General features: G+C 35.0%; 1 protein-coding gene across 3 annotated transcripts in view; it reads left to right on the top strand.

The window, feature by feature from the left end:
• The window catches only part of Pde8 (phosphodiesterase 8), a 604,329-nt gene extending 591,146 nt beyond the window's left edge, over positions 1-13,183 (top strand). For all 3 annotated transcript variants that reach the window (XM_089638788.1, XM_089638790.1, XM_089638789.1), the window contains 5 exons: positions 213-429; positions 2,343-2,527; positions 3,524-3,657; positions 4,269-4,423; positions 6,379-13,183. In XM_089638788.1, coding sequence (XP_089494914.1) covers positions 213-429; positions 2,343-2,527; positions 3,524-3,657; positions 4,269-4,423; positions 6,379-6,542 — 855 coding nt within the window. In that variant the 3' untranslated portion in view covers positions 6,543-13,183. The remainder of the gene's footprint in view (positions 1-212; positions 430-2,342; positions 2,528-3,523; positions 3,658-4,268; positions 4,424-6,378) is intronic.
• Positions 13,184-14,158: the final 975 nt, after the last annotated feature.

Raw genomic sequence — 14,158 nt, 5'->3', positions numbered from 1 at the left:
AGTTTTGGTTTTGATTTATTAATACGAGAAAAATAGAAACATCGTTAGGTACCAGTTTGTCAAGTGTGTATCGCTGTTACCAGATTGTGATGCTGTTAGCTACCAGTTTGTCAAGAGTGTATCTCTGTTACCAGATTGTGATGCTGTTAGGTACCAGTTATCAGAGTGTATTGCTGTTACCGGCTTGTAATGGTGTTTGTTAACCCCTCCAGGCGGTGGCGTGCTACCTCCAACGCGAGCGCCTCCAGTCGCTATTGGAGCCCTTGGACGAGGTGTGCGCGCTCATAGCAGCGGCGGCGCACGATCTCGACCACCCCGGCACCTCCAGTGCCTTCCTGTGCAACTCGCGCCACCCGCTGGCTGTGCTCTACAACGACCTTACCGTGCTGGAGAGCCACCACGCCGCGCTCATGTTCAAGCTTACCATCAGTGAGTATAATGCTCTTGTCTTCTTAATTCATGTTCATATCAGCAGTAGCGCACAAACTCGACTACTCGGCACCTCTCTGGCCATGATTATCCGACATTGTGATAATAAATTCGATATGTAGATACCAAAAGTTAATCAGGAAACCTTTTAATTCATTCTTTAAAGGCCTTCTATCTCGTTTTTAACCGGATTACCAATACTTTGAAGAGATTCTTAATAAATAGACTCATAACAGTACTCATTTTTCTCCGTGTACTTGTCTTCGTTACCATGAATGCTATACAGGTGACACCTCCGTGCCTTCTTGTGCAATTCATGCAACTCTCGCTACTCCCGGATGTATTGTACATAGGGTTGCCAGATGTCCGGTTTTGGACCGGACAGTACGGTTTTTTGAGCGACCGTCCGGTCTAGAAAATTTTGGAAAACCGGACAATAGAATGTCCGGTTTTTTTTAAATATGCGAAATATATACCGCACTCACGAGAGAAATTACAGATCAAAAGCCGTGAGCGCTTCTGGTGGTTGGTAGCAAGACTTGCGGGGGACAGGGGCGCCAAAAACGCTCATAACGTTTACCAAAGAGCACTGGCCTATATTTAAAAGTGGTACCCTTTTGAAAACAATACCTACGAAACTTTCAGTTACTTGGATATTGAACGCGGAAGATTACCTAAGCTAGATGAAATAATTGAAATATGTTCACTGTCCCCATGGAAGCAGCAAACTCCTCCTGAAAATCTGTATGAAGAACTGGCTGCACTTCAAAGTATTTTTCTTTCACTTGAAGGAAAATCCATTGATATGTGGTGTAGGTTTTTCAACGATGAATCAGCACCAAATCTGTTGAAAATGGCACAATATGTGTGCAGTGTTCCCGTCTCCAATGCCTTCGTAGAAAGAGTTTTTAGTGTAAAGGGTAATGTATGGACTGAGAAATCTACTAGGTGTAAATACAGTAAAAAGCGAATTATGTGTTTTCTTCAATTTAAATGTTAATTGCACTGAATCAAAAGATACAATTTCAGGCAATAAACGATTATTAAAAGCAGTATCATCTAGTGCCAAAATGTAAAAAATTGATTTTTTGCTTACCAATAGCAATAATAAATATAAGTTTTAATGTTTACTAAGTGTTTCATTGTATTCACCCTCAGTAATTTTCTGTAATTTTCTGTTTGATCTGGCCAAAATTAAAGGGGTTTATTATTATCAAAAGACCCTCTGCTGTTAGGACAACTTGTACCAAAAAAAAATCGAAGGGGGGACTCTTTGATAAAAAAATGTTCGGTTTTTTTATCTGGACCATCTGGCTATCCTAATTGTGCAACGAGCTCTACATCACTCTACATACTTCATCAGCCGCTCATGTTCAAATGAGCACAAGAAAGTTTACCATAGACGCTCCCAAAAATTGTGAAATAACTTTATGAAACAACATTTAGCATTTGAAAAAACAAAAAAAATTGTTTGATATGAATAAAATGTGAATCAACAGTGTCCTCTCTAACTAAAAATGTTTCGCGTAAAGTTGTAATTAGAGTTTACCCAATAAAAACCACAGTTGAGCGACTTTAAAAGTATTGCTTTTTGTTTGCGTCCAAAATTTTAATATTTTTAATTTAACATGTGATTTTAGTATTTTTAATAATAATATCTGAAAGAGCCTTTTATCAGCTTTCAAAAACTGTATTCTATTTTGAAATACATTCAGAGAATTTACCCAGAATCGAATGTAATGCAAAAATATTTCTCGCGTAATTAGCATTTTCATAGTTGTTTTGAGAAAAGGTTAAATTTATTTATAATGCGTCAAAGTTTAACTAGGGGAGTGTCTTCGTGTGTTTGGTTTATACTCGCATTTTTACATGTTTACTTTGAAATATTTGTTTAAAACACTTTTTTATTATAGATGATGATAGAATAAACATCTTCAAGAATTTGGACCGTGAAACCTACAAGACAGCCCGACACACCGTTATTGACATGATCTTGGCAACAGAGATGACTAAGCATTTTGAACATCTCGCCAAATTCGTGAATGTCTTCTGCTCCAAACCTAACTCGGGTAGCCGGGAAGAAGGGATGGGTATAGATGTAAGTATTGTGGAATATATATCACTTACTGATGGGTGGGTTCTTTCCTGGGGCTGGTGCGAGGAGGAAAGGGAGTTATGGGAACATTTTTTTTTAAAGTTATTTGATACTACCCGTGGCTCTATCCTACTGACTTTCTCTTGGGCATGCTCGGTATGAACCATCTACGGGTCAGAAGAGATGTGCATATTGTATCACACTTCTTCAAACTGATTCGTGGATGGTTAGTAAATCCGACTATCATGGAGAGTATTAGTCTCTATGTTCCTGATGGTTATCTCCGTCACCGACAGCATAGACTGTTTTATCTCCCGGCCTGCAGGACTAACTTGCCAATGGTCATGCCGGTGGGGAGAGCAGTCTTGCTGTTGAACAGAATTAATTCGGATATCGACATATTTAGCATCGGTGAAGCTGCCTTTAAAAGGCAAGCTCTATTGATGCTGGTATAGTTTATACACCGCTAACTATTATGTAATACCATTTTACAAATATACCTAAAAACGAAATAAAATGTAATTTTGTAATGTTTTTAAAGGAATAAACAAATTGAATTGAATTGAATTGAATTGAATTGAATTGAAATACCTCAACTCATCCATCATTACATCAATTTGGGAGGCAGCTATCGATATTGCTGCCTCCGGAACCACTTATTGGATAACCAACACTTCTGCCGAAGGTCACCCTGTGAAGGCGCTATTGGAGCAGTGCGCTCCGGGCGCCGACTTCCCAAGGCGCCAATGAGCCTAGATGCTGATAATACCAATCACCTAATACAGCGCCCTTAAGGTTTTAACTAGCGCCGGGCACCGTTTCACTCAGGGCCAGTTCTAATCACATTGCTAAAGTAAACAAGTACAAACAATATTGGAATGTAATCTATGAATACATACTATTGTATTTATTTTTCTAAAAACTGAGCCGGTAGGGCTTTGGGGGGGGGGGCTTAATATACACCCTTGGTTGAATAAATCATCTGTCCTTATCATCCAGGAGGTGCAGTCAATGGACTCCAACGCCATGTCACATCCGGAGAACGTGGTGCTGGTAAAGAGAATGATGATCAAGTGTGCTGACGTGTCCAACCCTTCTAGATCTGCCAAATACTGTGTTGAATGGGCTAGAAGGTGTGTATTTTGTATATTTTTTTTATCTTGTGTAGACATAATTAATAATTACTATGAAGTTAATACAAAATAGTATTAACTCACTTGAAAGTAGGCCTATATATCCTATAACTGCCCATTTTCACGGCGACTAGAGTCATGAAAAACCTTTCCAAGATGATCTATTGTCAAAAATGCTGCAATGTTCATCAATAAAACATTTGAATACACTTTTAATTGATTTTATAAGCATTCATATTTCCTTGTGAGGAATTTTAATGTTTGAGATGTAAGCATAGCTATGTTTGCATAATTTAAAATATGTACCAATTCATTATATCTCTATTCTGACATGACTCTTTATGACTGATAACAAGTCTATCCACCTATTGGATGCGTTCATAAGCGTGTTGGAATCACCTCTATTTCGAACACTGCGAAGAAATTACTTAACATTACGTAACAGACCAATGGTCCGTGCTTGTACTATTTAATTCAAATGTTTTTCAAAATTTCTGTATAAGTTTGTGCAAAATATATAAACTGCAAAGTCTTCGTTAATTTTGACAAAACGCCGCCCCCACTGGAAAACACTATTTCCAATCATTAAAATATTTACGTGAAATGTTCAGAATAGCGGAAGAGTACTTCCTCCAGACGGACGAGGAGAAGGCGCGGGAGCTGCCGGTGGTGATGCCCGTATTCGATAGAGCCACCTGCTCCATCCCGCGCTCGCAGATTGGTTTCATCGACTTCATCATCATCGACATGATGGAGGCTTGGGATGGTAATTATTATTATTACTGATGTATTAACTGTTCAGAAGCCTCTTCTCCACATTCCCAGAGTCTTTATAGGAGTCATGTCTGGCCACTATTGGAGGGGACCCACCCTTTCCCAGCGGCTGTGTGAGGAAACTGTTTGTTTAAAGAGAAATAATAAAGAAAACAATATGTTTTTACAGGTGTTAATATGATTAAAATGAGAAAATATACCAAGCGCATATCGAGGGCAGTTTGCCCCACTGTCACGGGGCAATCCGGAATGAGCGTGGCGAGCGGCCTGGCCAAAATGAGCCCATGCACCTGTTTCCCTTAGCCGGTTTTCCGAGAGTCCCCTCGAAGAAATGTTAATGGGGAGGAGATACTCCCAAAGACCCTGGGGAACGAAGTGAGCCTCAAATCATCCGAGGTAGGACGTAAAGGGTCTAGGCTTAGGCAAACACTCCCCAGGCCCGCTCATGACGCCGGGGGATGCACCCGTGGTTCGTGGGACGGTCGCACCAGATTACTGTCACCTGACTGGATGCAGAAACAGGGTCTATCCGCCCCTGTGATGGGGAGATGAACAACGTTTGGCCACTGTGCTGCCGGGGATGGTGGAAGGGTTTGACGGACTGCCTTCCTGTCTCACTGCCTCTCATTGGGACTGCCTGTGGTGCGCCAGTAGCTGTAGACGCTCTTCTTGTGTTTTGTACACTGCCATGGGAACATTTACTTTTCCTCTTATAACGTATGTTTCTCTTTGTAGATGTTTTCTCTCCACTAGCTTCAAGATCAAGAACTAACTGCCTTGGATTAGAACACGTTTTTGGTTCTTATTTGTAAATGTATATTGTGACGTGTAAGGACAGTCGGGGGCTTTTGGAAACATTTAACTGAGGCTTCATTTTAAAAAAAAAGTATAGTTTTAAAGTGAGAACCGATAAGAAGGACCCATCGGTCCTTAAAACGGTTCAGGAAAATGGTGGTTGCCCTCAACCTTTAACCCAACCTCAACCTGCACCTTTAATAATAATAATAATATATAGACTATGCTGAAAGATATTCTAGTGATAGATGTAATTTTTAAACATTATTTCGGCAAGATTTAAACCAGTTTGCTAAAGCCAGCAACCGACGACACATAACCCAATGTCATCCCAAACACAGGTGAAAATACTTGGCGAGAATAGATGTTAAGTAGAAGTTAAATAAATATTGCCCGTGCACAACCTGGAGGGTTCTGTACAATCGTGGAAATTGTGAACTGTTTTTTTGTTACAAAAATACATTGTGAGATACACAAATGAAAAATTTTTATTGCAATCGAGTTCAATTAGAAGAGCAAAAAAACCAGTTTGCCGGCCATTCGCCATTCTATTTTTGTCAAAGTGGCATTAAATTTAAATATTGAAGACAATATTAATGATTTCTAAACGAAAATCTGAAACAGAAAAATCAGAAAAGGAAACGGTCACATCTGGGACTCGAACCCAGGACCAGGGCATTAAATTTGTTGTTATTTTTTTCAAATTGGCATTTGAGAAAGCAACCCACATACATCAAAGGATTTCTCATCGATGTAATATTTGAAATGTAGAAGAAAGCTTGAATAACTTAGGCCCAATTGTTTCGCAAAAATTCATTTGTGACAGATGGCAGACAAATGGCAATTCAACGTTCATTTTAATTTTTTTACATTTGAAAGGTCGCCAACGCCGATCCTGTTCATGTTTTGGCTTTCTATCAAATTGTAATAAGCTGACAAGCGTAACAACATGATAGATGTCCTTTTCTGCCAATCACAATTGTTCAAAAGCTGTAACGGACTTTGAATTGGCATTTAATGGGAGCCTTTCAACTGTCAAAAAAACTAAATGGCACTGAATGGCCATTTGATGTCAATGTTACATTTGAATTTCTCTGGAGCAACCCGTCCTTAGAGTTGTATGTATTAATTTTATTATAATACGTTTTGCAGCTTTCATCGACATGCCAGAGCTGGTTGCGCATACCCGGGCCAACTACCAATACTGGCGCGACTTGGATGATCAGAAAGTCACCACGCTGCAGGACGTCAAGAATAGGCAGGCCTCGCTTGTGGTGGCTCCCCCACCCTCCGTCCCTCGCTCCAGTCCCGAGTAGACCCGCCCTGCATACTCTCTGACAACACACTTCCCTCCAACTATTCATATTGTATTATCTTACCCATACTGTGTCGCAGGAAATAATGTCATTTTGGTCGGTTAATGTCGACTTTTCAAGCAAAAAAAATACTTCGCTATGATTACTTTTTTTTATTTTAGTCAGGCGCTGGATGGCTTTGTACTAAGGCCAGGTGCTCACGGGTGTCACAAAAGTCACCCTAGTATCATGTTGCTATGTGCTTCTACCTTACTCGCTACCGCTACTTCCACATATTGCAATTGATTTTAAAATAATGACGAAACTGAGGGTAGCTAAGACTGACTAAGATTGGGTGGAAGATTCTGATTTTTTCAACGTTTCAAATCTTAATAGTGGTCTTACACCAGGGCGATACTGAGAGTATCTTCCACTGTAGAACGTGCATGTAATTACTACATTTATTTTTTTAAGAGTAACTTGTGAAATAACACAAATTAATGAAATTAAATTTATTTGCACACTGCGGGATTTGAACCCGCTACCGGCTTGCTAGTCGAGAGCCCTACCTTTCAACCACGGAGACCATTACAGTTAAAATTAAAATTTCTTATCAGTATCTTGAAACAAAACAAATCGTAATCGATTATTCAATTTATGACTCACATAGGAGTTTGTTGCTTTTGGTTCCTACCCTAAAAGTATTTATCTTGCTGTCCTTTTGAATAAATGTGTTTTAACAGACCAAATATGTTGAAATTTTAAAAGAATACTAGGTAAGCGCGCAATATGACGGTCCCACACCCGCCAAAGAGGGGGTGACCAACTAGAGATGTGGGTACAATTTTAGACTAATAATGTTATATGAACCCAATATCGTATGCCTAAACCATTATTATGCTACGGAGGCTTTTTTAAATTGCGATTGGTGTCAGCCCATATTTAATTGTTAAGTTTTATGAACCTTACAAAGAATTACAGCTATCTTAATCGTTTTTGTTATGTTACAAATGATCACATCCAACTTTATTTCCTTTTCCTAAAAACAAGGAAGACTTTTGATAAAGTTCGAAGATATCCTCATGCTGTTGGTTGATTCAAGGTCCCATTCTCCATTCAATATAAGTTTACTTGGAGTGAACTAAATTGATGCCCAACAAGTAGAATTTAATTTACAGCAGAATGAATAAGCGGGAGTTTATAAAACTTTTTTTTACGTGACACCTCAACAAGAGCGCCCCTGTTTGTACAGTGTAAATAAAGGGGAGCTCTGTCGCCACCCGGTTGTTCAGCATTGTGAGGCGGGTTAGGGTAGGGGCTGAAGAGGCCCGGATTATATGAAGAAGGAAAACCTTCCCTACCAAAAAAGGCTGTTTGCTGTGTATTTTTATTTGCTTGAAATATTGTTGAAAATGTCTGTTAGGATGTTGTCCAATAATATTATTATGTACTTCAGTGATAATAAGAGTATTATTCATTTCTTGCAGTTTGAATTAGAAGCAACCGATGGCAATTTTATTATTTATTTACGTGAATAGTTAATTTGGTCTTATTTGACGTAGAAATGATCATTTACACTACACTTAAAAACTCTGGAATACAATTCGCTCTTCAATGGCCTATATTCATTATAGAAACAAAATTAATACATCTACAAAATGTGGTCATGCCTACAATTTAGTAAACAACTGTATAATATTGTATTATTGTATAAAATGAGTACTTTTTATTTTATGTAGCTAATGAAATGTTTTGGTAGGTAATTGGTAGTTTCTAGTCTCTCCCATGTGTTCAAAAGCAAAATTGTATTATGTACACCTGTTGTCATTTCTGCTTCAAAGTCAAAAGAAGGCAACTAACACAATGATACCCAATTACTAAAACTATACTACTTTGTTTATTAATGTCTCTGCGCGTGGTGAGCTCTGTTAAATTGTTTTTACTTCTCAAACATTGAGTGCATACATAAACAACTCACTAGATCGATATCTCTGTGCTTTTTGTATGAAACAAATTGGTCCTAAAAAACCATAGATATGCCAATACATATATAGACAGTACAATTCTTATTCGGAGCCTACTTATTATATTATACACCAATGAAAAACTCTGACAGTTTATTCGATATAGTTAGGCAACAATATAATGTCACAATATTCACATTTCCAATTTTCGATCGGAGTTTTACCCCCCCTGATTGAGATTTTAAAACAATGTTACAAAAAAAAAAACCAAATTGTGTAGCTAGGAATTTTAAAAGATAACACATAATGATAATATGTAACATGAAGTTACCCCTAACATTCGAAATATGCTTTCACCTTCTGGTTCTTTAACCAAGACTGGTTAAAGAAAATATTTTTTTACACTAACTAACAAAACTTTATTCAAGTGCCGGTCCCTTAATAATGTTCTGTCGGGATGTGTATTTTTCTACATGCTACTTTGTTTAGTAATTGAAATGTGCTAACAATCACTATTTGCCAAAGCACACATAGTGATTGACAATGAGTTTTTGTATGATTTGTCTTTTTGCAAAACAGTGACAACCATAAATAAACCACTCACTTATCATATTTACTTTTATTTTGTACATAAATAATGGTGACAACTTATCACGTCGCTTATACCGTTGAAGGATGACTGGTAATGCCCATAAGAAACATTTAAAATACCTGCAGATACAACCAAACTTATTTATTTATCGTTATCAAGTTTAATTTGCAAAACTCCAGTTTAGTTTGAAGTTTTTATTTCATATATTCAATAACATTATTGAATTTAAAAGAAATATTTTAAATCAAAATTTTGTAGTACACATTTTTACTTTCTGGGTACATATTTTGATTTTTAAATTTTGCTATCTTTAGGTACCTACTTTACATTTATATAATAATGTAGGTATAACAAGTTTTATTTCTGTGTTGTCTCTGATGCTTATTCTTTCATCTGTAGGATCACGCGTTGTATCCCAAGGATCACATCATCTAAAACAAAGAATCCAAGTAAAGTCAGGTGGAGCCCATAAGTTTGGTCAATCGCTCAATCAGTAATAAAAATGAGCTGAGACTTGGATTAAATATTGCTTGTGTATAAAATATGGGTGCCAAATTTTATCTAGTAACCAATGTTTAATTTTATCGAGATTTTAAAGTAAATCGTTTTTCAAATAGGTAGGTAAAGTATAATATATGTATTTGGTTTTTGTGTTATTTTGTGCTTATTATTCATAAACAAATGTTAAGTGTATGACAAGTAGTAAGTAGTAAGGTATGATGTAAAATCACATACTGAGTAGTAGATAACCAATGTACATGGGATCCATCAAAATATATAAATATATATACTATACATATATGTTTTCTTGTACTAATCATATTATATGATGATAAATCAGTAATGACCTAATGTTTTCTGTCACAAAACTATTGTTTTAGAAGAATTATTTTTAGTTTTAAAAATGTTATAATCTATTTCTCAACCCTTTATAAACATACATTCTAATAAATTAATAAACATTTTTACATAACAGATCTTACAGATCTCTTAACTTGTTTTTATTTTAAAATTATGGAATATGAAATTCAGCCTTTTTCGGAAAAAATAAAAGGTTTAAAAACCTTATCCATTTGCCTATCGTAGTTTCAATAAAATTAAGAATGAACATATTGCAATGAGTCGGAATATTGTCTTCAAAGCATTATGACATGTATTATGTATTTGTATTTAGGTTCATCTGGTTTACGAGGAGAGGTAGCCATGGAGCTGGTATCCTTGGCAACGAAGGGCAGTGCCCTTAATAGAATAATAAATTATTGTATTTTGATATTTTACATTTAATAAACTAATATTTCACACGCCATACTTGACCTTTCAAGTGATGTTACCATGTTTCATTTTAGTTCCTGATTGAAGAAAACAATTTGGATGTCAGGGTATATATACATACATGTAGCATATAGATTTAATTTCCAAATGACTGACAGTAGAATCATTCGTATTTTTAAAATATTGTCATTATACATATTATGTATATTATTTCTCTGTAGCTCAACTTTGGCAGCTTATGGCGAACACAATACTTATTTCCTGATATGTTATGCGCATAAAAGGTTACAACAATCTTAGTTTTTTAAATACAACTTTGTATTCAGGAAACAACTCACAACTTCCGACTGCTTTAGCAGTTTTGTTTCTGATGGTTGCATAGTCGTGGTTTACATCTTGCAAATTTATTATGTTTTACGGTTGATACATAATATCGTAATTAACTTCCTCCTCGTTAAAATCAATAAATAGTGTCAAATTTAGTCCATCTGCACCAAAAAAACGTTTATATACTTAGGTACATTATCTACATAAATTGATCCATTTTTGTAAAATGTTGAATAGAGTGTTTTCACAGATTTTTTACTCTCGAAAAATGTTTTTTTTAAATTACGATACATAATGAAGGTATTTTTATGTTGACAAATAAATGTTCTATAACAAATTAAAATGAGCCATTTTCGATTTGCCGCCAAAATGACGTGTTAGTTTTAATTTATGAATTCAGCGGCGTTTACGTCACGCCGGGCAACATAGGTGACAGCCGTCTTACCAGCCAGTGTCGTTTCCTATGTCATAATGACGTTGTAGCCAGTTGGAACCGTTTCGAAATTTACGTTTTTGAGATCATTTTTATCACACATTTTACAATGATCAGAATCAGAAAAATGAACTTTAAATCTTACACACATTTTTAATGGATTCATAATCTCGTGAAAATACCCCATTGACATAATTACGAGTAATTTACAAAATGATATTTCACACATTTTACAGTTTCTTTGATTTTTGTTAAGATTACAATACTATGCTGTCCTGCCAAATGGTGCCCAAAATTCAGTTTATGAAATCCACTTCATTCAATTGATTTCAGTCAAGAAAGAGTCTTTATTAAATCTTATAATCTTTCCAGGAGGTACAATGTTTAAATTTGAGTATTGCCAACATATATTTTCTACTATTATATTACGGGCAATACAGATGGTATAGGTGCATAATAATAAATAACTGTAAAAAGAATTAAGTTCAAAATGACAAAACTTGGCTATACTAAAATGAAAAATTATAACAATTGTTGAAATAAATTATTTATGTTTTTTTTCTAGGACAAATTTTGTAAGCCATTTTAATTTATTAACATGAAAATGAAAGTGTAAAACCAATAAATTAACGATTTCCTAATTAATATGTTAATATTTATTATATTTACGGTTTTTGTTGTTGTTGAAAAATGTCTATGTATTAATTTTATTTATTTGATTATATAACACTTTTACAATCTGACTAAAATATATATTGAGATTGGTTAAAGAAACATATAGACAAGATGGCAGAGCATAGGGCTGTCAAACCTGACTAACTATTCATATTGAATTTAACCTAATTAACAGAAATTAAACCAGTCCAGATGCTAAGCATAAAGTTGTTCCTAACGCCAGGTGCTCTGTTGTAACCCTCCCTGTCTCTCATGAACGACACGTGTATTACATATTAGGAAGGTTACAATTAGCTCTTGGTGGCAGGACTATACTTTTCAGACTATGGAATATAAGTTCAATTGTCTATGCAAAAGACAATTATTCAATTTAAGAAACTTTTATGAGCAAAGATAATACATTGTCGAATTCAAATTAGTCTCATTGTGAATGTTTCATTGGAGAAAAAAATATTTTTTATATGTTCATAGTTTCTTAAACTGAGTATTTCCATAAAACATATCAACACCTTTTAATCTTATTTTCACATTTCGACTAATGTATTCAAAGGGTTAATCTTACTTTAATATTAATAAATAATGCAGAATATCAATACGATAGTGTAAGGGTTATTATATAAAAGCCAAGCTGGTCTTGACGGATCTTAGGTACCTATTATAATCTTCCATAATATGTATGTTTGTTGTGTACTTTTAAATCCTTAGTGAGTACAAACCTATACTTTGTTTGAAGCATCTGATAGTTTTTATTAGAGGTCTGTCTGCCCTTTCTAGAGTTTGATATTAATAGCCCTAAACAACAAAGTGGAAGAAATCAGTTTTAATACAATCAAACCCTCTTATAAGGTTTTCAAGAGACGTTAAATCCAAAACTTCTTAAGTCTGAACATTTCTCATGTGAAAACCTAATAAGATGGTTTTACTGCATCTTGTATGTGACTTATCTAACCATTTGTTGGAAAGTTTTGAATTTGTTGGTGCCAAATTGATCAGACATACATAATTAGGACTGAGCCACAAAGTTAACCCTGACAGACCTCATAATATGAGCCGGTTGACACAACTTGCAACAACTGTCCTCTCGATGCCTCCTAATGAAGTAAGGTGACTGCTGTAAAGTGGTTTCACATAATTGTTACATCTGAAATGTCTAACATATCATTTTAGAAGTGATGGTATATGAACGACAACTAGATACTTTTCATTGTGCTCTTTCTCCATTGATGTTCTTATTGTAAATAAAACTGTGTACTTTAAATAAAATTGTTAATCATTATTTGTGCTAATAATGATTTAAAAAAACGTGTTATCACACAAAATGTTTACTGTGTATTCTTTTAAACTCAAAAATATATACACTGTAATTGAATGATCATTGGCTGGCTCATAAAATAAAAGACGAAAGAAATAAAAGTATTGTTGTTTTATTTTACACTTATTTACTTTTTACTGCTGTCCCACTCTGTGAATATGAAATAATCTTGAGGCCTTGTGCCTGTTTGGGCAATGGTCTACGTTGCCGTAGCCGAGCTGTTTTCATGTCATGTTTTCACATCTTCATGTCATGGTCAATCTTGGATAGGATACGTCACTGTTTCAGTCAGACTTTTGCATGCACTCAACGTGATCGGTTCACCGCGTGATTGATAATTTAATGCATTCATTTACTCGTAAGGGAAGAAAAAGATCTCCTCATATAAATTTTAGCGAGAAAGAATACACGACACGAAATATTATAGGTATTTATATAATATCAGAACAAAGAAAACAAAACAGCAACCAGTTTTTAAATTGCAGATAGCATAATATATAATATTAAATAATAATATCTAACATGCTAGATATAAAGATTATAAGTTAAAAAATATATATATATGATTTTTGCAATCTCTGGGACAATATCTTCACGTGGTATCAAAATACAAAAATCTCAAAAAAATATTTAAATTAAAAATAGGCATTTGTTTACTCGCAGTTTACAAATTCGAAATGGCTCTGCTGAAAAGTTGTTGATTTTGATTTGTACTCTTTAACGCACGATAGATATAATGTAAGTTAATAAAATATACAAGCGCATAATAAACAAAAGTGCTTGATAGACAAAAAGAAAAGAGAAACAAGTTTTTAATTACGATAAATCATTTTTTTTAAAAAGCTGTCACCGGACGTCTGGCAGATGTGAAACATCGAATTTGATATTTATTGAAGGAAGAGAAAATATTATATTATTATTATTATTATTTTTAAATTAGGTAGGTACAGTAAAATCTGAATCTATCATTTTTGAAAGAAAACAATGAATGCGGGAAAACCGAAAAATATAGAAAAATGCTACACTCATACAAATATCGTGTCACTTGGGTGAGCTGCAAGG

This window comes from Hesperophylax consimilis, chromosome 13, assembly GCF_061612785.1.
Source record: "Hesperophylax consimilis isolate HC1 chromosome 13, BYU_Hcon_1.0, whole genome shotgun sequence".
NCBI lineage: Eukaryota > Metazoa > Arthropoda > Insecta > Trichoptera > Limnephilidae > Hesperophylax > Hesperophylax consimilis.
This window is presented reverse-complemented; position numbering and strand designations above follow the sequence as displayed.